The following is a 23,970-nucleotide window of genomic DNA, read 5'->3' as shown; positions in this document are numbered from 1 at the left end:
TCCCTCTTAATGTACGTGATTGTAAAGCGAAACGACCATCTCAACCCAACACCTGCCCTTGCCAAAATTTGTACAAAAATGCATCGAACGTTAGTCGTATGATATATTGGGTGTGTTAATGATGTATAAAGTGCTATTTCTGTGCACACAGAGATCCTGATTTTATTGCAAAAAACCTGGGCATTGTTCTTGAAAAGTGTTCTTCATGGTTAGTGGACAACAAATTGTCAATTGCTGGAATATTGTCTGTTTTTTTAATTTGAAATATTTTATATCCGTAATCATGGCATTCTATGATATATTTACCTGAATTAAAAATGTGTTTGACAAAATAGACGAACTAGTTCTAGTGGCTTTTGATATTGTACCTAAATGACTATTGGGTAGAGATTTTGAACTAATGACACATTCGGACTGATAATGGACATTAATCTAGAGGACAAAAGTTGCACTAGCCCGGATGTCGTAGTTAAGTTTATTTAAATAAACCATCTGATAGGTCTCCAATTTAATATATATATATATATATATATATATATATATATATATATATATATATATATATATATATATATATATATATATATATATATATATATATATATATATATATATAGTACCATTATTAACTTTAATCAAAGTAAACAATGTGGTGTCATTTGGCCAACAAAACTATTTGGGGTCAGACAAAGCATTGAATACTCATTCGTGTGAACATTAGCGTGCAACATGTCCGTATAATAAAATTACATCAAACTTGTTTGCTAATATTGTTTGGATAAAAATCCCAATTGTTCCCAAAAACATATTTTTCCAAATTTTGCCGAAAACAAAACAGAAAAACTAAACTTAATTTATTTCACAATGATTGATAAACAAGTTCTGACGACTTTAACAAATATCTCTCGTTGGCATGGGTCTTAGCGCAATCCCGATGGAGGTCATTAGTGTTCGGGTGTCCAGAAAAAATCCACTTGACCAAGCGGGCGACCACTAAACTAAAAGTAAAAATTCTCTTACTGTTATAGGTTATAAAAGAATCGAAGGTAAAGTAACGTGTGAACACAGGGTGGGTCAAGAATATTGACCAACACTCGGTAGACAACACATAATCATTTTACAAATATCATTTATGGTAAAATGTTAAAACAATATTCAGTAAAGATCTCGAAAGGTGCTTTATCAAAACCGAAACTGAAATTCTATAAAGAAACTATAACTGAAATCTAAATAGCAATAAAAATGCGTGTAAAAATACTAAATTTAAGTTCACTAATTATAATGCTTTCTATTTCTTACGGAAATTGATAGTTCAGTACTTCACAGTTCTACGGGACCTGACAGGAGTAAAATCTACACGATCCAATTCTAACCAGTTTATCGATCAGTCGACATCTTCAGCAACCTATGAAAAATTACAGAATGCACAAAATACCGGTAATCAAGATAACTTCAGACTCAAATTCCCATAAAAGAGGACTTGGACCACCCCCTCCCTCCCCCCCTCCCCCTTTTTTTAACATGCTGTAGACATCACCAAAAATTCATTAATTTAACTCTTTACGATCCTTCATCATGTTTAAAAGAAAAAAAATATAGAGATGAACAAAAAAATGCTTTCTTTGATGATTCTTGGGTGGTATAAGGGTAGCGATCATTGCTGAAAACAAATAATAAAATCCGCTAACAAGGGTTGTGTATGTTTTCCTGTAAGGTCGCTACTTTCAATCCCGCATGAACCACCAAAGAAAGCATTTCGTTGTTTAATTAATTCAATTCAGACAACATTAAAAGAATTATTACACTTGTTCAGCACTTTGTAACAAAAGTTAGAGAAACACCATTATTGTACCCATTAACATAACTGTGACCCCATGGTGTCGGGTTATGTCCGGTAATGAAAAAGTCAAAGTCTGTGTGATTTTGTAGCGCAAACAATCCCAATTGTTTCCTAAAACATTTTTTTCCAATTGCTGCCGAAAAGAAAACAGAAAAGCTAAACTTTATTTATTCACAACGATTGATAAACAAGTTCTGACGACTTTAACAAATATCTCTCGTTGGCATGGGTCTTAGCGCAATCCCGATGGAGGTCATTAGTGTTCGGGTGTCCAGAAAAAATCCACTTGACCAAGCGGGCGACCACTAAACTAAAAGTAAAAATTCTCTTACTGTTATAGGTTATAAAAGAATCGAAGGTAAAGTAACGTGTGAACACAGGGTGGGTCAAGAATATTGACCAACACTCGGTAGACAACACAAAATTATTTTACAAATATCATTTATGGTAAAATGATAAAACAATATTCAGTAAAGATCTCGAAAGGTGCTTTATCAAAACCGAAACTGAAATTCTATAAAGAAACTATAACTGAAATCTAAATAGCAATAAAAATGCATGTAAAAATACTAAATTTAAATTCACTAATTATGATTCTTTCTATTTCTTACGGAAATTGATAGTTCAGTACTTCACAGTTCTACGGGACCTGACAGGAGTAAAATCTACACGATCCAATTCTAACCAGTTTATCGATCAGTCGACATCTTCAGCAACCTAAGAAAAATTACAGAATGCACAAAATACCGGTAATCAATATAACCAGACTCAAATTCAAATAAAAGAGGACTTGGACCACCCCCCCCCCCTTTTGTTTTTAACATGCTGTAGACATCACCAAAAATTCATCAACTTAACGCTTTACGATCATTTCATCATGTTTAAAAGGAAAAATATAAATATGAACAACAAAATGCTTTCTTTGATGATTCATGGTTGGTATAAGGGTAGCGATCATTGCTGAAAACAAATAATATAATCCGCTAACAAGGGTTATGTATTTTTTCCTGTAAGGTCGCTACTTTCAATCCCGCATGAACCACCAAAGAAAGCATTTCGTTGTTTAATTAATTAAATTCAGATAACATTAAAAGAATTGTTACACTGGTTCAGCACTTTGTAACAAAAGTTAGAGAAACACCATTATTGTACCCAATAACATTACTGTAACCCCATGGTGTCGGGTTATGTCCGGTAAAGAAAAAGTCAAAGTCTGTGTGTTTTTGTAGCGCAAACAAAATCTAAATGATAAAACTTATATCCGGATTTACTGTGTATGTTATCTTGTTCTATTATGAGAAAAGACCGTATAACATCTAGTGGCAATATATATAAATAGCTTTGAAATGATTAACATATTTTTTTTCTTTTCAAAAGAAACGTTTACGTATAATTTTGCAGTTAATACCAGGTCACCATAACATTTTTGTGTCAAAATGTAAGACAAGTAAAGTGAATATAACTAAACATTCTCCAAAATTACAAGCGTAACATTTAAATGTAAACACAATAACTACACTTTAAACAATATTTAGAAGAAGACTACCTAAGTTATTTAAAACTTGTGTCTAATCCATTTGAATTAATCAATTAAATATGTTTGATTCAATTCAACAATACTCGTATATAAATTTTTACCCACTCGCTTACTGATGTTCGCTGCGATATTGTAGGTATACGTTCGAAGTAGTTCAGATGAAAAATGCTGCTGTATAAATTCACCCCTGCTTCGATCTTTGTTGGAAAATCACCTTGCGTGTACTTTTGATGGCCTAGAAATTATCATGTGTGCATGATGTGGTCCATAGCAGAGTAGGATACAGCTTAGGTACAGTTCAAAATGGGGGATCACATCGGATGAATGCCTCCCTGTAATGTTTCCGATGATGAAAGTTAACTACTATAATTTTTGTAACTGATATACTGTATAAAAATGTCAGCTTGATCTTCTTTACATCTTTGTTTAAGACCACTCCCATTTTAACCTTCGTTTAACAACCCTTTAAATAACTGTGACAAAGATTAATCTTCAGCTTTTGATAGAACGAGGTCATTGTTTATTGTAATATTAGTAAGTTAAACGATGCTTAGGCAATAGTTTGTGTTCTATTTCAAATGGATTCGATGTGTAATGTATTGTTCATTTCGATTCCTTAACTCCGTTTAAAAGAATTTTTCATCAGTTAGGCACGGTATAAAATGCTAGTGGATTGTTATATAAGAATTCTATGTCTGAAATACAATGTTAAGTTCAGTCTTGTTGTTCAAACTTTTCAATTTACAACTAAATATATAAATTGTTTTGTTAAAAATTATATTCATGTTGGTAATGTCAAGGTCAACACATAATGGGCAATGGCTATTTACCTGTTTCGAAGACAAGGTCATTATAATTACTAAATTTAAGATTACAAGTTAAACTGCCTTTTGAAATCAAAGAACTGGTGTGTATGATCACGAGATGAGATTTAAAATATCAGATTTTTTTTCACCTTTTTTATCCATCAATGAGAAAGTGTTGATCATAATAAAATCATATGTTTTATTGGTAAACCGAGAACTAAAGCTATGATAATATAGATTATGTAATATACATCACCTGTGGGATCAACAGCTACAATCATAGGCACTACGGAAATTCTAAGAATCTCCCTCGAAAGGACCAGTATTCAAGCCGAAGAAAAAAAAGCTCTTCTTTATATGAAGATATAAACAGCCTAAAACTACCAACAACCATGAAACCCTCTTAAAACCTTCGATAAGTATGTCAGGTCTAGCAATCTTGGCTGACACACGTTGTTTTCCAATAAAGCTTTGTCATAAAATGTCGGTAGCTATGACGTGACACAATGGCGAACTCCACGGTCTGTTTCCTCGACCTTAAGGAGTCCTGATATGTGGATCCAAATCCACATTCTTCAATCAGTAAACTGTTTTACACCGGGTCATTTTAAATTGAGCCAGGGCTGTTGAGCCCAAGGTATAAATAGAAAATTAGCACAGATTTAATTTCAGCATGTAAGATATTTTAGCAAATTGAATCAATTCAACAAACCGTCAAGCAAGAATCATATGCATATGAAGTAAGAGGGTTTTTTAAAACATCAAAACCAATTATTAAAATTTATGGGTATTTTTTTTTATTTCGTAAACTATTTACATAACATGCAAAGTGGGTTTTTTGGGGGGAGGGGGATATATCAATGAGGTATTTAATTTGTTGCAAAAACGCGCCTTATAAATACGAGAATCTAGCAGATGTACAATTAACTATGCTACGTCTATCAAATGTTTGACTTTTTTTATTAATGATATGTATAAAGAATTATGGGTAAAATAAGATCACACGTCGTGAAATTCATTTTTTTTATACAAAAAGTATTAATGATGAAATCCCTAATGAATTATTGACTTAATTCTTAATAACAGCTATGGTAGACTATGTGGATCAGCAAACTTTAAAAAAAGATTGAAATAATTTCTTTCCTTTCCACCAGGAAAAAATCCATGTATTTGAATTTAAACAGGCAATGTACAATTAATATAGTCTAATTTGAAACCACTTACATGGGGTATTCTTCTTTAATCCCTGCTGTTAAATCTTGAAACTCAAAAGCTTTAAATGATGAAACACGTTTGTCACTAAACAAATTTTAAATATCTTCAAACGTGTAGTTGACGATTTACTTAAGTTAACGGCGAAAGAAATAAATCCATATAAACTTTTATAGTCGTAATTAAATTCAGAGGGAATATAAAATTATAATGTGATGTTGTTAAGTTTCTCTCCGTTTCAAAGGGATATCGATATTTGATACTTTTCGAATCTCTACAGAGAAAATATTTAAACTGGATTTTATTCTCTCAGTCGGAAAAATAATGTCTTGGTGATGCTGTTAGATTTGCAATTCAACATTGTTTGAAAATTCACTACACACAAAAAAAAACCAATTTGAACATTTTAGCATAAAATTTGTTCTACTGAAGAAAGTAAAATTGTGTATAACGTTTTGTTTTTTTTTCAGAAACTCTCAAATAAGATAAAACGAAAAGGGGGAATGTCTATTCTAGCTGAACCGATTAGAATTTTCAAAAAAACTTTATTTGTCACGTGTTTTTTCTTCAAATGTCTTCCCATTATTTTACATTTTTAAACACCTTTATGTTTCTAAGGTCATTTATGTGTTGATAGGGTCAAGAAGATTTGTTATCAGATTGAAATCATCTTCTATATAGTGAAAATCCGCTGTCAGTAGTTGATATCAAATTAGAAATGTACTGTAAACAATCGTAGCATGCTTTTAGTATGATAATAGAAATGCTTTCATGTGTTATACATTATATTTCAACGTGAATAAGGGATCAGGCCCCAATAAGATAACATAAACTAGAAATGCAAATTTTGACAATGCTCAATTTGTGATCTGTAGGCTTGGGATATCATGATCTCTGAAAGTGTTACAACTTCAATATCTTATTTACAATCTCATTATATTAAAGGAACAGTTTTGCTAAATATTTTCTATGTATGGAATAGCATAAAAGTTAACTTAAAAAATACAATTCAAAACGCCAAAATATCTCATTTGCTTATATTCCTTTATATACATATAGATTATAGCAAATGCCAAAAGTTTTCTATCAAAAATAGGTTTGTACCACAGAGAGCATTTTGGTGTAAGATGTATTGCTAGAGAGTAAATATATACAATATAAAAAAATGAATCGAACAAATACTATAAAGGTTTAATCAAGTTCATTAGTAACTTGCAAATTAAAAGTATAAAATTATTTGATTTGTTGAATATGTAAAAAAGCTAAGAATGGAATTTTAAATATATATATATATATATATATATATATATATGATAGGACTACATTGTTCAGACTACCTTGTTCAACTATCATCTTCATGAGACAAATGAGGTTGAGATAATCTCGCTAAATTGCTATAAAAAAGTGATGGAAATGGACGAGTCTTCCGAACTACTGATCAAATAATACATCTTTTGATTAATCTACAATTCCCTGTTATTTTACATGTCTGTTTGGGAGGGCAACAGTTGAAATGACATCCCCAGAAAACCATTGACAACCGACGCAAAGCGGAGTTTGACAATGGTTTTCGAGCAGTGTCAATTTCAACTGTTGCCCTCCCAAACCAATGCCAATGGAGGTCATTAGTGTTTGGGTGTCCAGAAAAAATCCACTTGACAAAGCGGGCGACCACTAAACTAAAAGTAAAAATTCTCTTACTGTTATAGGTTATAAAAGAATCGAAGGTAAAGTAACGCGTGAACACAGGGTGGGTCAAGAATATTGACCAACACTCGGAAGACAACTCATGATTATTTTACAAATATCATTTATGGTAAAATGATAAAACAATATTCAGTAAAGATCTCGAAAGGTGCTTTATCAAAACCGAAACTGAAATTCTATAAAGAAACTATAACTGAAATCTAAAAGCAATAAAAATGCATGTAAAAATACTAAATTTAAATCCACTAATTAAAATTCTTTCTATTTCTTACGGAAATTGATAGTTCAGTACTTCACAGTTTTACGGGACCTGACAGGAGTAAAATCTACACGATCCAGTTCTAACCAGTTTATCGATCAGTCGACATCTTAAGCAACCTAAGAAAAATTACAGAATGCACAAAATACCGGTAATCAAGATAACTTCAGACTCAAATTCCCATAAAAGAGGACTTGGACCACTACCCCCCCCCCCCTTTTTTAACATACTGTAGACATCACCAAAAATTCATTAACTTAACTCTTTACGATCATTTCATCATGTTTAAAAGGTAAAATATTAATATCAACAACAAAATGCTTTCTTTGATGATTCTTGGGTGGTATAAGGGTAGCGATCATTGCTGAAAACAAATAACAAAATCCGCTAACGAGGGTTGTGATTGTTTTCCTGTAAGGTTGCTACTTTCAATCCTGCATGAACCACCAAAGAAAGCATTTCGTTGTTTAATTCATTCAATTCAGACAACAGTAAAAGAATTATTACACTTGTTCAGCACGTTGTAACAAAAGTTAGAGAAACACCATTATTGTACCCATTAACATAACTGTGATCCCATGGTTCGGGTTATGTCCGGTAATGAAAAAGTCAAAGTCTGTGTGATTTTGTAGCGCAAACAAAATCTAAAAGATAAAACTTATATCCGGATTGACTGTGTATCTAATCTTGTTCTGTTATGAGTAAAGGTCATATAACATCTAGTAGCAATATATGAACAGCTTTGAAATGATTAACATATTGTTGTCTTTTCAAAAGAAACGTTCACGTATATTTTTGCAGTTAATACCAGGTCATCATAACATTTAAGTGTCAAAAGGTAATACAAGTAAAGTGAATAACTGAAAATTCGCCAAAATTACAAGCGTAACATTTAAATGTAAACTTAACACAATAGCTACAGTTTGAACAATATTTAGGAGAAGACTACATAAGTTATTTAGAACTTGTGTCTAATCCATTTGATTTAGTCAATAATATATGTTCAATTCAATTCAATTCAATTTAACATTATATAAATTTTCATCCGCTTGCTTACTGATGTTCGCTGTGATATTGTAGGTATACATTCGAAGTAGTTCATATGAAAAATGCTGCTGTATAAATTCACCCCTGCTTCGATCTTTGTTGGAAAATCACCTTTCTGTACTTTTGATGGCCTGGAATTTTCAAAGGCAGCCACGGTCATATTTATCATGGGTGCATGATGTGGTCCATAGCAGAGTAGGATACAGCTTAAGTACAATTCAAAACGGGGGATCACATCAGATGAATGTTTCCGATGATGAAAGTTAACTATTACAATTTTTATAACTGATATACTGTATAAAAATGTCAGATTGATCTTCTTTACATCTTTGTTTATGGCCATTCCCAGATTTGACCTTCGTTTAACAACCCTTTAAATACCTGAGACAAAGCTTTTGATAGGTCACGAGGTCATTGCATGTTTTTTGTAATATTAGTAAGTTAAACGATGCTTAGGCAATAGTTTGTGTTCTATTTCAAATGGATTCGATGTGTAATGTATTGTTCATTTCGATTCCTTAACTCCGTTTAAAAGAATTTTTCATCAGTTAGGCACGGTATAAAATGCTAGTGGATTGTTTTATATGAATTCTATGTCTGAAATACAATGTTAAGTTCAGTGTTGTTGGTCAAACTTTTCAATTTACAACTAAAAATATAAAATTTTGGTTTGTTAAGATTATATTCATGTTGGTAATGTCAAGGTCAACACATAATTGATAATGGCTATTTACAAGGTCATTATAATTACTTAATTTAAGATCACAAGTTAAACTGCCTTTTGAAATCAAAGAACTGGGACCAGTAAATAAATGTGTATGATCACGAGATGAGATTTATCATTTTTTTTATCCATCAATGAGAAAGTGTTGATCAAATTGAAATTATATGTTTTATTGGTAAACCGAGAACTAAAGTTATGAGAATATAGATTATGTAATAAACATCACCAGTAGGATCAAAAGCTACAATCATCGGCACTATGGAAATTCTAAGAATCTCCCTCGAAAGGACCAGTTTTTAAAAAAATCAAGTCGAAGAAAAAAAGAGCTCTTCTTTATAAGAAGATATAAACAGCCTAAAACTACCAACAACAATGAAACCCTCTTAAAACCTTCGATAAGTATGTCAGGTCTAACAATTTTGGCTGACATAAGTTGTTTTCTAATAAAGCTTTTCATAAAATGTCGGTAGCTATGACGTGACACAATGGCGAACTCCACGGTCTGTTTCCTCGACCTTAAGGAGTCCTGATATGTGAATCCAAATCCACATTTTTAAATCAGTAAACCGTTTTACACCGGGTCATTTTAAATTGAGCAAGGGCTGTTGAGCCCATGGTAAAAATAGAAAATTAGCACAGATTTAATTTCAGCATGTAAGATATTTTAGCATATTTAATCAATTCAACAAACCGTCAAGCAAGAATCATATGCCAATGAAGCCAGAGTTGTTTTTTTTATTTACATCAAAATCAATTTTTTTATAAATGTAAGGGATTTTTTTTATTTTGTGCCTTATTTACATAACATGCAAAGTGGGTAATTTTTTTTTGGGGGGGGGGGGGGGGTGGGGTGGTGATGGGGGTGATCAATGATATATTTGATTTCTGCAAAAACGTGCCTTATAAATACGAGAATCAAGCAAAGTAAATTTATCTATGCTACGACTATCAAATGTTTGATTTTTTTTTATTAATGATATTTATAAAGAATTGTGTATAAAAGTAATTCACATGCCGTGAAATTCATTTTTTTGAAATGGAATATAAAATTATAATGTGATGTGGTTAAGTTTCTCTCCGTTTCAATGGGATATGGACATTTGAATAGCGTTTTTTGTAATGAATTGTTACTTATCGAATCTTTACAGAGAAAATATTTAAACTGGATTTTAGTCTCTCAGTCGGAAAAATAATGTTTTGGTGATGCTATTAGATTCACAATTCAAAATTGTATGAAAATTCATTTTACAAAAAAAAATTTAGCAAAAAAATTGTTCTTTTGAAGTAAGTACAATTGTGTATTACGTTTTTTTTTCAGAAACTCTCACATGAAATAAAATAAAAAGGGGGAATGTCTATTCTAGCTCAACCGATTGGAATTTTCAGAAGAACTTTATCTGTCACGTGTTTTTTCTTCAAGCGTCGTCCCATTATTTTACTTTTTAGGCACCTGTTTGTTTCCAACGTCATCTATGTGTTGATAAGGTAAAGAAAATTTGGTACCAACTTGAAATTATCTATATAGTAAAAGAACTTTAAAAAATCGTAGCATGCTCTTGGTATGATAATAGAAATGCATTTTTGTGTTATACATTATATTTCAAAGTGAATAAGGGATCAGGCCCCAATAAGATAACATAAACAAGCAATGTAAATTTTGACAATGCTCAATTTGTAATATGTAGGCTAGTGATCTCATAATCTCTAAAAAAAAAAAGTTACAACGTCAATATATATCTTATTTATACTATATCATTATATTAAAGGAACAGTTTGGCTAAATATGTTCTATGTATGGAATAGCATAAAAGTTAACTTAAAAAAATACAATTCAAAACGCCAAAATATCTCATTTGCTTATATTCCTTAATATACATATAGATTATAGCAAATGCCAACAGTTTTCTATCAAAAATAGGTTCGTACCACAGAGAGTATTTCAATTGGTGTAAGATGTATTGCTAGAGAGTAAATATATACAATATAAAAAAATGAATCGAACAAATACTACAAAGGTTTAATTGAGTTCATAAGTAACTTGCAAATTAAAAGTATAGAATTATTTTGATTTGTTATATGTTGAATATGTAAAAAAACTAAATCAAATAATGGAATTCTGAAATATATATGTGATAGGGCTATATTGTTCAGACTACCTTGTTCAACTATCAACTTCAATGAGACGAATGAGGTTGAACAAATCTCGCCAAATTGCTATAAACGAAGTAAAGGAAATGGACGAGTCTTCCGAACTACTGATCAAATAACATATCTTTTTATTAGTCTACAATTCCCTGATACTTGACATGTCTGTTTGGGAGGGTAACAGTTGAAATGACATCCCCGAGAAAACCATTGTCAACCGACACGAAGCGGTTTCGAGCGGTGTCAGTTTCAACTGTTGCCCTTCCAAACAGGCACTATTTATTTTATTATACTGAATGTCTTTATTTTGAAGAAAACTGCTTTTAAATTTTGACGTGAATTCTACGGCGAATCGTACGCACATAATTTACGCGCTTGTAATTCCTTGTGATACCCGTTTCCAAGAGTGTTGCAAACGCTGAGCATAATAGAACGGATTATATACCGCGTCTAAACCAATCAGAATTCGGTATTTAACATGAAAGAATATTTAAAAAAAATTGTCGTACGGATGTGCCTTATAAATTGGACTTTTAGAAATCCCTAATAAATATGTTTCATAGATGTTTCTTATAAAATATTTGTTTTATTTTAGAAATTCCTTTTAGATAGGCCTTATAAAAATGTCTTACAAATTAGTCATATAGCTTAATGTATGTCTAATAGATTTTCTGCAAAGATGTGACACAAATATGTCTTGTAACTATAAATTTTTCGAACAAATGTACTAGACTGTCTTTTGGATATTTGGAAATGTGTCTTAGTAGTTGTCACATAGATGTGCAATATAGATGAATCATATAGATGCGTTAAATAGATATGTGTTGTTGGTGTGCCAACTTGTATGTCTTATAAATGTGCATTATTTGTCTATAGTCTGTCCCAAGATATTTATGCTGCACATTTGGATAATTTTTAATACAAATACACAGACCTGTGAAAAAAGTGCAATTGAAATCGATGAACGGGAAAATTTCCAAGATACCTTCATTCACACATTGTCATTTTTCCCTCGTAAAAATTCAAAGGAACGAAAACAAACGTTTCAAAGGAGAAATCTTGGGATTTTTTCATTCTAATGAATGATCATCGTCTAAACCTATAGATATTTACAAATATCGAATAATATAAGAAAATATGCGGCAAAAATATCTTGGAACAGACTATAATATATGGATTCTGTACCAGTGTGTGGAATATACAAGGTTATGTACCAGTGTGTGGAGGAGATTGGGTACAGTACAAGTGTGTAGAAGAGATTGGGTTCTGAACCAATGTGTGGAGGAGATTGGTTACTGAATCAGAGTGTGGATGAGATTTGCTTTTGTACCAGTGCGTGGAGGAGATTGAGTTCTGTACAAGTGTGTGTGGGAAATTAGATTCTGTAGCAGTGGGAGTGAGAGATTGGGTACTGTACAAGTGTGTAGAGGAGATTTGGGTTCTTTACTAGTGTGTGGAGGAGATTGGGTTTTGTACCAGTGTGTGGAGGATATTGGGTACTGTACCAGTGTGTAGAGGAGATTGGGTTCTGAACCAGTGTGTAGAGGGGATTGGATTTTGAACTAATGTGTCGAGATGATTAAGTTTAGTACAGGTGTGTAGGGGAGATTAGGTTTGTACTTGTGTGCCGAGATGATTGGGTTTTGTACAAGTGTGTAGAGGGAATAAGGTTCTGTACCAATGTGTTGAGTAGACTGGGTTATTTACCAGTGTGTGGAGGAGACTGGGTTTTGTACAAGTGTGTGGATGAGATTAGGTTCTGTACAAGTGTGTGGGAGAGATTAGGTTCTGTATCAGTGTGTGGAAGAAACTAGGTTATGTACCAGTGTGTGGAGGAGATTGGGTACTGAACCAATATGTGGAGGAGATTGGTTACTGAATCAGAGTGTGGATGAGATTTGCTTTTGTACCAGTGCGTGGAGGAGATTGAGTTCTGTACAAGTGTGTGTGGGAAATTAGATTCTGTAGCAGTGTGAGTGAGAGATTGGGTACTGTACAAGTGTGTAGAGGAGATTTGGGTTTTTTACTAGTGTGTGGAGGAGATTGGGTTAAGTACAAGTGTGTGGAGTAAGTTGGGTTTTGTACCAGTGCGTGGGGGAGATTAGGTTTTGTACCAATATGTGGAGGGGACTAGGTTCTGTACCAGTGTGTGGAGGATACTAAGTTATGTTCCAATGTGTGGAGGAGATTTGGGTTCTTTGATAGTGTGTGGAGGAGATTCGGTTTTGCACAAGTGTGTGGAGGAGACTGGGTTTTTTTCAAGTGTGTGGATGAGATTTGCTTTTGTACCAGTATGTGAAGGAGACTGGGCTCTGTACAAATGTGTGGAGAAAATAAGGTTTTGTATCAGTGTGTGGAGGGGATAAGGTTCTGTACCAAAGTGTGGTGGAGACTGGCTTCTTAACAAGTGTGTGGAGGAGATTGGGTTTTGTACCAGTGCGTGGAAGAGATTACGTTCTGTACCATTGTGTGGAGGAGATTTAGGTTTGTTTTAGTGTGTGGGTGGAGAAGATTTAGTTCTGTATCAGTGCGTGGAGGAAATTGGGTTCTGTACCAGTGTGTGTAGGAGATTGGGTTATGTACCAGTGTGTGGAGGAGATTAGGTACTGTACCAGTGTTTGGAGGAGATTGGGTTCTGTACAAGTGTGTGGAGGAGATTCTGGTTCTTTACCAGTGTGGAGGATATTGCGTTCTGTACCAGTGTGTGGAGGATATTTGGTTTCTAAAACTCGATCTCAGGGAGGAGCAGTCCGGATGACTGGAATAGTTACATTTATCAGTGTCTTTGCCTGTGATATTACCCATAACTTCAAATGATGCCAAATTCAGGCGCCAGTGGGGTTTGCTTATTTATATTACAGTACAGAGTGTAGAGGAGATTTAAGTTCTTTACTAGTGTGTGGAGGAGATTGAATTTTGTACAAGTATGTGGAGGAGACTGGGTTCTGTATAAGTGTGTGGAGGAGATTGGGTTCTGAACCAGTGTGTGGAGGGGATTAGGTTCTGTACCAGTGTAGGGAGGAGATTGGGTACTGTACCAGTGTGTGGATGAGATTGGGTTTTGTACCAGTGTGTGGAGGAGATTGGATACTGTACCAGTGTGGAGGAGATTGGGTACTGTACCAGTGTGGAGGAGATTGGGTTTTGTACCAGTGTGTGGAGGAGATTGGGTACTGTACCAGTGTGTGGAGGAGATTGGGTTCTGTACCAGTGTGTGGAGAAAATAAGGTTTTGTATCAGTGTGTCGAGGAGACTAGGTTTTGTACTAGTGTGTGGAGGGGATAAGGTTCCGTCTAAAGTATGGTGGAGACTGGGTTCTTAACCAGTGTGTGGAGGAGACTGGGTTTTGTACCAGTGCGTGGAGGAGATTACGTTCTGTACCATTGTGTGGAGGAGATTTGGGTTTGTTTTAGTGTGTGGGTGGAGAAGATTTAGTTCTGTATCAGTGTGGAGGAGATTAGGTTCTGTAACAGTGTGTGGAGGAGATTTGGTACTGAACCAGTGTGTGGAGGAGATTAGGTACAAAACTAAACGGGCGGGATTGATACTGGCCGCTCATGGCGAGTGGCCGCTGATTAATGATGGCCGTAACAGCAGGTGCGACTGTATTTAATCGCACGATGGCTTGAAATTATATGAGTATAAGTAATAAGGAATCATTCTTATCTAAATCGAAATTTATCATCCAGCCCTTCGGGCTTTATTGGATTTGATCACGCCCCGACCGAAATTATCACCTCATGCTCAAAGAATGATTCCGTATCCCTTAATTTTTTTCTCATATTTAAGTTTATGTTATATGGATATTATCCTGGTTTAGAAACCGACAATAAGAAAAGAATACATAACGAAAATGTTTAAAGAAATAGTATAACAATTTTTAGGATATCAAAGAATATATTTTGTAATGCAAAAAGGTGAGAGTTTCAATATCACTACTTTATACAGATATTTGGTATACTTATCAATGCATTCAAATTCATTATAAGGGAGGGGCGAGATCTCCTTATCGACGCTTTAATGCAATTGTAGATGTTCTCTCTTGAATGCAAGATACAACAACATACTGATGTAACAAGATATAGAAACATTCTGATGTAACAAGATATAACAACATACTGATGTAACAAGATATAACTACATACTGATGTAACAAGATACAGCAACATACTGACGTAACAAGATATACACCTGTAACAACATACTGATGTAGCAATAGCAACATACTGATGTAACAAGATACAGCACGTTCTGATGTAACAAGATAAAACATCATACTGATGTAACAAGATATTGCAACATACTGATGTCACAAGAAATATAACCATGATTTGTTTAACTTTTTAAGAAATGGGGATAGACTAATATTATTATTATAGTATAAAAGTTTAGGTGTTATTACAGATCATTTCCCTGTGATTTTATTTCAACTACCTTATAAATGTTATTTTTGTGAACAAATAAAAACGAGTTAATGATGTTGCGGCGATAAATTTCTACAAAACATCATTTAGTTAGGAGTTTTGGATTTCAGTTTGATTTAAAGATCATTTTTCTGAGATTTTATTGTTACTCTTGGATGAGTGATCACTTTACTTTCCAATGAAAATAATATCATTCAACCAGAAATAGCATTGCATAAACATTTTAATGAACGTCAATATATTGATAAAAAAGCACAAGTTCCAAACGTTTTGCTTAAATCTGCACTTTGAATATTATCTGCAAAAATATGGAATAAATTATATAAATTTAGTTTTCCTCTCCGGATTTTCAAGTTCAACTGAAATCTCGTACTCTCTGGTATAGAATTGAATTAAAGGCGTGATCTTGAAAAGGAGATATCCGTATTTTGACCCAGGTGTAAATTATGAATTTCCCGCAACACTGCGGTAAAGGGAGATAGCGCCGTACCCCAATTTCAAACATCAAAAAACTGTCTTTTTACACCTTATTCGTAACGCCGCCCTGCAACAATTATGAAGGTGAATATTTTAAGATTTACATTAATTTAATCATAATTTAACGCACCCTATTAGTATAGATTACTGACCTTTAAAACATTCATGCATGTACAGTAAAGTAAACATAATATTGTTTAAATTAAAACTAAAGTAAGCTTTTCCTGCCAAAGGATGGTCACAAAAACCTGCGGACCCTTTGCCTTTGCCTGGGAGTGTTTTTTTCTATGCGATAATGCTGTTTACTTGTTTAAGTTATACAATCGTAATGAAGACAAAAGTCCACATCTTCAAAATACCCTCTAAACATTGCTTTTTGAATGGATTGCGTAATAATATTCATAAATTGTTTAGCTTGTGCAATGTTTGTATAACTGGATTATGATAGGATCATCTTACAACCTCGTAGAAACCGTGCTTCACCAACAAAATCTTTACAGCAATAGCGAAATCAATTATTGTTAATTAAATCTTCCAGAGGCATAGTTTAGGACTCCAAAGGTCACCGATGGGAATGGGAGGACAGCTCCTGATACCAGAAATTACGTCATGCCAATGCGTATCATCTTTAAATTCTATTATTTTTCAAATTTGTCAAGAATTAAAATATCAGGAGATTTTCTTTATATATTTACTGTACACTAATTCTTTTTAGCGTTTGTAAGGAATAAGTCTATAGATGCGTTCTCATATTTATTTTCTAATCCTTAAAAGTAATGTAAAAAGATACTGATTTGAGCCTTATTTTTCCCAAGATAATTTTTGTCGGTCTAATTTCTTTAACTATGTTTTGTTTTGATTTTTTGCTGATATAAGCAAACAATGTCAACTCCTTTAAAGAGTGTTGTTCCTTTTACACTCTTTTCACGAGGATAGTACCAATCACTCATTTCCAGAAATTACGATTGTCCAATTTCTATAACCTTTCGATGAAGTAATGTCATTTTGGATAAACCCACAGCAATAATCGAACATTATAACCCTTTTTTCATCTCGAAGGTTCCCACTACTTACAATTGTGATCAAAAACTAGAGCAAACGTACAATTTAATTATATTCTATAATGGTGTCAAATTTTATGGATCACCCTGTATCGTCAAAAAAAATCCACCCATTCTGAGCATAATAACGACAAATATGCAATATCTTTAGTGAGGCAGAAGTACATTTGAATTCATTTTTTAAAAGAAAATCTCTACGACTAAACGTTCTGTCAACTCTTCCTGGTATGAATCTATACACCGCATTGTTAGAACCCTGCATTCCTAGCAAGCGTGTACAATGTGAAGTCTAGCAGTTCAGTAATAACGAACCGAATCCATGGAATTGTTCTGTCAGTATTTTTTAAACGGGAATGAAATGGGGAAATAAAAAAAAAATAATGAATGAAATGTGCGAAGTAAAATACAGCTGTAATTTTCAGATGTATCTAATTTTTCATTTGTAAATTTATACGATAACTATTTGTTTTAAAGCTCGTAATCATATATTAAAACACGCCGACAAATTACACCTTGAGATTACGAGATTATCTACGTTAATCTATCACATCCGGGTACTTTGAGTTCAGCTGAGGGCATCTTCCTATCATATCGATATCAGTCTCGGGCATTTAGAAAATGTTTAATAAATTGAACTTTTAGACAGGGTCATTCGGTGCAACAAAGGTAAGGTTTTGGATCCAGTCCTAGAATGTCTTATAAACGTAATAAATATGATTCTTTGTTTGTGACCCCTTTGTCCTAGTCAGTGTATGTGCTAATAGTTGTTTTAGCAGAGTAACTAAAAAAAAAGAACTTTGGGTCACATCTGTCACCTGAGCAACTGTGTCTAACTGACACAAGGAGCAGAAGTCTATAGTCTTTCCCCTGGCCGCCTGATTACTAGTATATGGTTCTTCAAACTATCCTGCATTTCATTTAATACACGAAATGTTGTTGTTTTCCTTTAATACAGATGTGATGGCTCACATAAACTTAATATTCTTCTAAACTATCTTGCTTTGTGGCAACGCACTTTGAAAAATAAATGTTCGGTGTTTGGTCGAAATAGTTGATACTTTTATATACAATAAATAATTGGATTAATCTTGTTTAGCTCAATAGCTGCGACATATCTAAAAGAGAACCCAATGCATTCTCAGCTTACTTGATAAAAAGTTTTTTTCTTTTCTCATAAGTAGTAGTTTGACAATTTACACGTTAAGAACAACTCGGGAAATTTGAATTATCCAAACATGACATAAACTGTATCGCTTAGCAACTGCCTTTTCCTATTTTTGTGTATGCAGCTAATTTACTTCTTTTCTGGAACATTGGGCTATGCCAGAAACGAAATTTACAATATAAGCATTAAGGTTTGGGTTTTTTCTCGCACTGATGTTCTAAGAGGTCATATTGTTTTTTGATAAACATAACTATTTAACGTATCCTTTTTTTACATCATGTTTGTTTACAAGCACATTACATGCAATTGAAGCCGGTTGAAATATGTTATACATTGATCTCCATTATCAATTTATATAAATCATTTTCGTTTCAAAGCATATTTCATTTATGATTTCTTTTCTTGTGGAAATCCACCGTAAATGATTTTACAAACATGAGTTCATGACATTTTTAATGCATTTAGTCATTTTTTTTTTTTATAATTTTTGGCAAAATAAGATTTTTTTCTAATTTGTGACGACCTGTTAAGACAGAAATTTGCTTTGTCATGTGTTTATGGCTAATAAATAGATATTTTTTGTTCTACATTTTTTTAGTTTTTAACTGAAGTTTTAGGGGAAAATATTTTTAAATATTTCGATAAATAATACAACACAACGTGAAGATGTCACATACCACATTACTTGTAAGTAATGAATTTTCCAATTAAATTAAATCAATTCATTTAATAAATTTTTCCAATGAGCGGTCCCCATACAATTCGCCTCAGTTTAAATGAGCCAGTACCGGAATTGCATGTTTTTGCGTACTGCGTCATCAAAAAGTGGTGTATAGAGCCACCTTAACACTGTAGTCAAGCTTACAAAAATTGAACGGATATGGACTTTACCCCTCGTGTCATGTTGACCGGTCTGTAAGCCAAGACACGACCACGCAACAAACCTTGGAGAACTAAGACTTTTGTCAACATTAGATACATAGATATGGATACATGTTGAATGTAAGGTCGAAATTCTCCCTTTAGCTACGATGTTCAAATTCTTTTATTATCCGAATTTTATTTGTAACTGAATCCAAAAAAAAAAAAAACAAACAAACGAAACAAATTGTGGCGACCACCGCACTGTGTGTATTTCAAGCGCTTTTCCTTATTTATTTTATTTACGTGAAACATATTATACGAAGTAATGGTTTTCAAAAAAAAGTCAACCAAATCACATTGCAATGTCAGTCAAGTTTGTTTTCTTTATTGAAGCTTCATTGTCACTCTTCATCATCGGAACTCGAGTTATGACCTTGATCGTAGAAAATTCAAGCCAAGAGCTGGTCGACTGAAAGTCAGCAATAAAAGCACCGCAATGAATGCGCTGGAATGAATGCACCTTAAAAAATAATGCTTTGCAAGCAATCAGATTTAAAAACTGCCTGTTTATAAAGGAAGAAAAAGTTAATATTACCTAACATTCAAAAGATCGGTGCAGACAGAATATATAGAAATTAACTGGGCTGACTATGTATTGATCCCTGGGTTCAGTATGTGCTCAAGAAGAAGGAAAAGGGGTTTTGAAAATTAATAACCTGGCTAAAAACGACTGGTCTATAGAGACCCTGCAATATTAGGAAACTTAAAAATCTGTAGATGCTTTCCTCCAGGTTCTGTTTAGAGATTTATTTATGGGCATAGATACAACATATTGTGTTCAAATGTGAATATATATGTGCTGCTTTTTACTACAGATTTGATTGACAAAATGTCTTGAAGGCTCTCTCTCTCTCTCTCTCTCTCTCTCTCTCTCTCTCTCTCTCTCTATATATATATATATATATACACACACACACACATGTATACATTTCATATTGTAAAGTCGGCCAACATATTGTTAATGTTCCATAAAAATCAGTCAGCCAATAACCTACAAGACACAGCAAAATCAAAAAAAAAAAATCATAAAATGAATTCGATGCACTTCAGTGCATAACAATCCAACAATATTGTTTTTTATTCGTGTAATTCATTGATGAACTGTGATAACAATATGACAAAGGACAAAATAACGATAATCATAATGTGTAACACTAGATTAAACAAGCACGCAAAAATAGAGTGTCATAATTGGTCACTGGATTCACGAGACAATCTTTTAAATCTCTGATTGGATCGGCTAATGGTCGTGACCTTCGTGGTCGTGCTTCACAAACTGAATCCCAACAACAATAGCAAACCCGATTATTGTGAAAAAGACCTTCCAGTGACTCCTCTCTTTGGTTATGTGTATTTCATGGTTTAGGATTTCAAAAAATGTCACATATAGGAAACAACCGACGGAAAGACTCTGCAAGACACCGGAAGCTACGTCTTGCCCATGCGCGTCATCTCCAACTTCTGTTACTATGTAACCGATCACGACTCCTATTGGCGCGACAATAGACAAGAAGAATAAAGATAATATTACGTATTTGAATTTTCTCAGATTTTCTTCTAGTTGGAAGCCCACGCTGAAAGCAACAGCGATTTTGTGAAGAGAGAGAACTCCAAGCAAAATCCAAGCGTCCTCCTCCTCTTTTTGCAACCCAACGGCCAAACCCTCAAATATCATGTGAAAAGAGAGAGCTAGTAACAGCAGAAAGGAGCGGAAAACAAGGAATTTCAAATTAGGCTGCTCTATTATAACTTCTTCTGTCGATTTATCTGCGTTGCCCTTTTTATCCGTGTCCTCTGTTTTATTTGACCCAGCCATTTCTAGGTCCTTGGCGTCGTTTGGCTCAATTTTATTATCATGGCCATGATCGTGCATATGAAAATTTCCAAAGCCGTAGTAACTGACAAGATGTTCTAAAGTAAGCGTTAGAAGAAACCCGCAACCCGCGATGGCCTCTGTCACAGGATACTCGAACGATATAGACTCTGTTAGCAGTTCTCGAGATTCAGGTAACAAATGCAAGATGGCTGTTGCTAGGAAAACCCCACCTGTAAAGCAGTTCAGGATCCCAATCCACTTCTTAATATTTTCTTTCGACAATTTCTTCTCAAATATCCTCAACAAGGCAAACGGTATAAGGCCTATTAGGAAAGTGATGAAAAACAGGATAAATATCCCCGTAATCCTCGCCGCCGACGCCATGATCAAATCTTACGGTGGGCAAAAGTTATCTGAAACAAAAAAAAGTAATTCTGATATTCCTACAGTGTAATCATGTTCATGCATTTGAAAGATTTTTTTTTTCAATTCTAAAATTATCCCTGAATTTAAATAACACATCTCACAAAAGGTTTTTCTTACAGGAGTTATTCATTGAAGTGTACAATAAAACAAGTTTAAGAAAATAAAAAAATAAAACTATAAAAACAACAAGTCATGCTAACATATTTTAACATCTAATTTTTATTATTGTGTTTGTGCATACGAAAATGTTTGTTCTTATTATTTTTTTAATTTGAAATTTAAAAATTGAAGACCAGCATAAATGATGGTTATAATTTCTGTTATGTCTATTTGTGTGAATTACTTTTTTTACCAATTTAAATCTTAATATTAATCTAACATATCAATTTCTTTATCTTAAATCATCACATTTCACCAATTTAGAATATGACTTTAAATACTTTGACTTATAAACCCACAAATTTCATATTTCTATGATAAGCAATACAATTATGATATACTACTTAACAAGGATGGTGTAACCCTCCTGATAGCAACAGTATCAACAAACAAAATCAGTTATACAAAATCTCCATTTTTACAAAATTAACATGAAATGATACAATTGAAGTAAGTATATTTATAATTTTGCTTTTATATTCACGTTCAAATATTGAGCGATGAAGTTAATTAAAAAACATATGCTGTAAAAGTTAAACCAACAAAGTTAGATTCCGAAAAGACACTTACTTGTATATTAGATTCACCTCCCACCATTAATGATCAGCTGGTCCTGAATGCCGCGCACTCAGCAAGTCTGGCATTTAAATAAATTACCTCAAAAAGACATGCGCATTTCATCCGAACTACATGTACCTTCAAAATTTGCATATTTAACTACGATGACGTTAATACATAGAGTTGTGTTTTTCATTTTCCAAAATTTTTAATATCCGTGCAAACAAACACTAAACATGTCTGAAATTATAACAAGCTGAAACTTGAAACTATCAGTGCATTCGTAAAGGGTTTTTATTTCAAATAAGGAAATATTGCTGGAGAAGGAAAAGGTGAACAAAAATAAAGAGATATTTTAAAATACTTTATATATTCTAAAATACGCAATTATTAAATAATAAATCCTTTACATTTCGTAAAAAGGGATCTATGGAAAAATACAATGTATATGAATATAAGGATTCTATGTGAAGAAATGTGTATTACAAAATGTGAAGTCCTTGCTATTCAGCTGTTTAAATAGTTTCAAACATGTGAATCCATGTTTTGTGTTGGCGCCCGCCTAAAATTAAATCCCATAACAATCCAAAGCCGATCATCGGTGCAAACGTGAATATGATCAGTCGAACAATGTTGAATAATCCAACATATATGACCCCCTCTTAACCTACGTGATTGTAAAGCGAAACGACCATCTCAACCCAACACATGCCTTTGCCAGAAATAAATTTGTACAAAAGTTACATCGAACGTTTGTCGTATGATATAATATTATTGCACAAAAACTAGGCATTGTTCTGGAAAAGTGTTCTGCATGGTTAGTGGACAACAAATTGTCACTTCATCTTGGCAAGACGGAATCTATTTTATTTGGTCCATTTTTATCTTATTTATTGTTATAAAAAATTAAGGAAACATGTTATATTTCAAAGCATTATGCTATATTCCTTTTCAGTATCCTGTCTTAATTCCATTATGTAATAGTATTATTATATATACCTATAGTAAATAATATTACATATTGTGTAGTGCACTTTTATTGTTATTGACTTAACTGTTATATTAAGGACCCCATTGGAAATAAGCTTTTAAACAAGGCGTTTATGGGCTATCCTAAGGTAATATTATCATTTGTAATCTATATGATAACAAGATTGAACAAATCGATTCCTATTGAGTTGCATAGTGCTGGAATAATGTCTAGGGGGTTTCTTATTTGATATATTTTATATCTGTGATCATGGCATTCTGTGATATATTTACCTGAATAATAAAAGTGTGTTTGACAAAATAGACGAACTAGTTCTAGTGGCTTTCGATATTGTACATAATGACTATTGGGTAGAAATATTGAACTAATGGCACATAAGGACTGATAATGGACATTAATCTAGAGGATAAAATGTTGCACTAACCCGGATGTCGTAGTTAAGTTAATTTAAATAAACCATCTGAATGGTCTTCTATTTGTGTCAATACAGTACTAATGTTATATATATATATATATATATATATATATATATATATATATATATATATATATATATATATATATATATATATATATATATATATATATATATATATATATATATATATATATTACCATTAATAACTTTAATCAAAGTAAACAATGTGGTGTCATCTGACCAACAAAACTATTTGGGGTCAGACAAAGCATTG

At 33.1% G+C, this 23,970-nt stretch overlaps 1 protein-coding gene and 1 long non-coding RNA gene across 3 annotated transcripts; both read right to left on the bottom strand.

The window, feature by feature from the left end:
- Positions 1–679: 679 nt before the first annotated feature.
- Positions 680–5,637, bottom strand: LOC128178305 (uncharacterized). Of its 2 annotated transcripts, none has more exons than XR_008242937.1 (6): positions 5,408–5,637; positions 3,483–3,709; positions 2,452–2,557; positions 1,853–2,150; positions 1,300–1,405; positions 680–998 (listed from the first exon to the last, which is right to left on the bottom strand). It is a non-coding gene; the product is annotated as an uncharacterized LOC128178305 (long non-coding RNA). The 2 variants fall into 2 exon arrangements; XR_008242936.1 differs by lacking the exon at positions 5,408–5,637 and adding an exon at positions 4,440–4,664.
- A 14,754-nt stretch (positions 5,638–20,391) lies between these two features.
- Positions 20,392–22,386, bottom strand: LOC128177264 (zinc transporter ZIP1-like). Its single transcript, XM_052843919.1, has 2 exons — positions 22,300–22,386; positions 20,392–21,557 (listed from the first exon to the last, which is right to left on the bottom strand). The coding sequence occupies exon 2, from the start codon at positions 21,526–21,528 to the stop codon at positions 20,569–20,571; it is 960 nt and encodes a 319-aa protein (XP_052699879.1). The 5' UTR covers positions 21,529–21,557; positions 22,300–22,386; the 3' UTR covers positions 20,392–20,568.
- Between the last annotated feature and the right edge of the window lie 1,584 nt (positions 22,387–23,970).

This window comes from Crassostrea angulata, chromosome 3 (assembly GCF_025612915.1).
Source record: "Crassostrea angulata isolate pt1a10 chromosome 3, ASM2561291v2, whole genome shotgun sequence".
Taxonomy (NCBI): Eukaryota; Metazoa; Mollusca; class Bivalvia; order Ostreida; family Ostreidae; genus Magallana; species Magallana angulata.
Note: the sequence above shows the minus strand (reverse complement) of the source record. Positions and strands in the feature narration are given on the sequence as shown.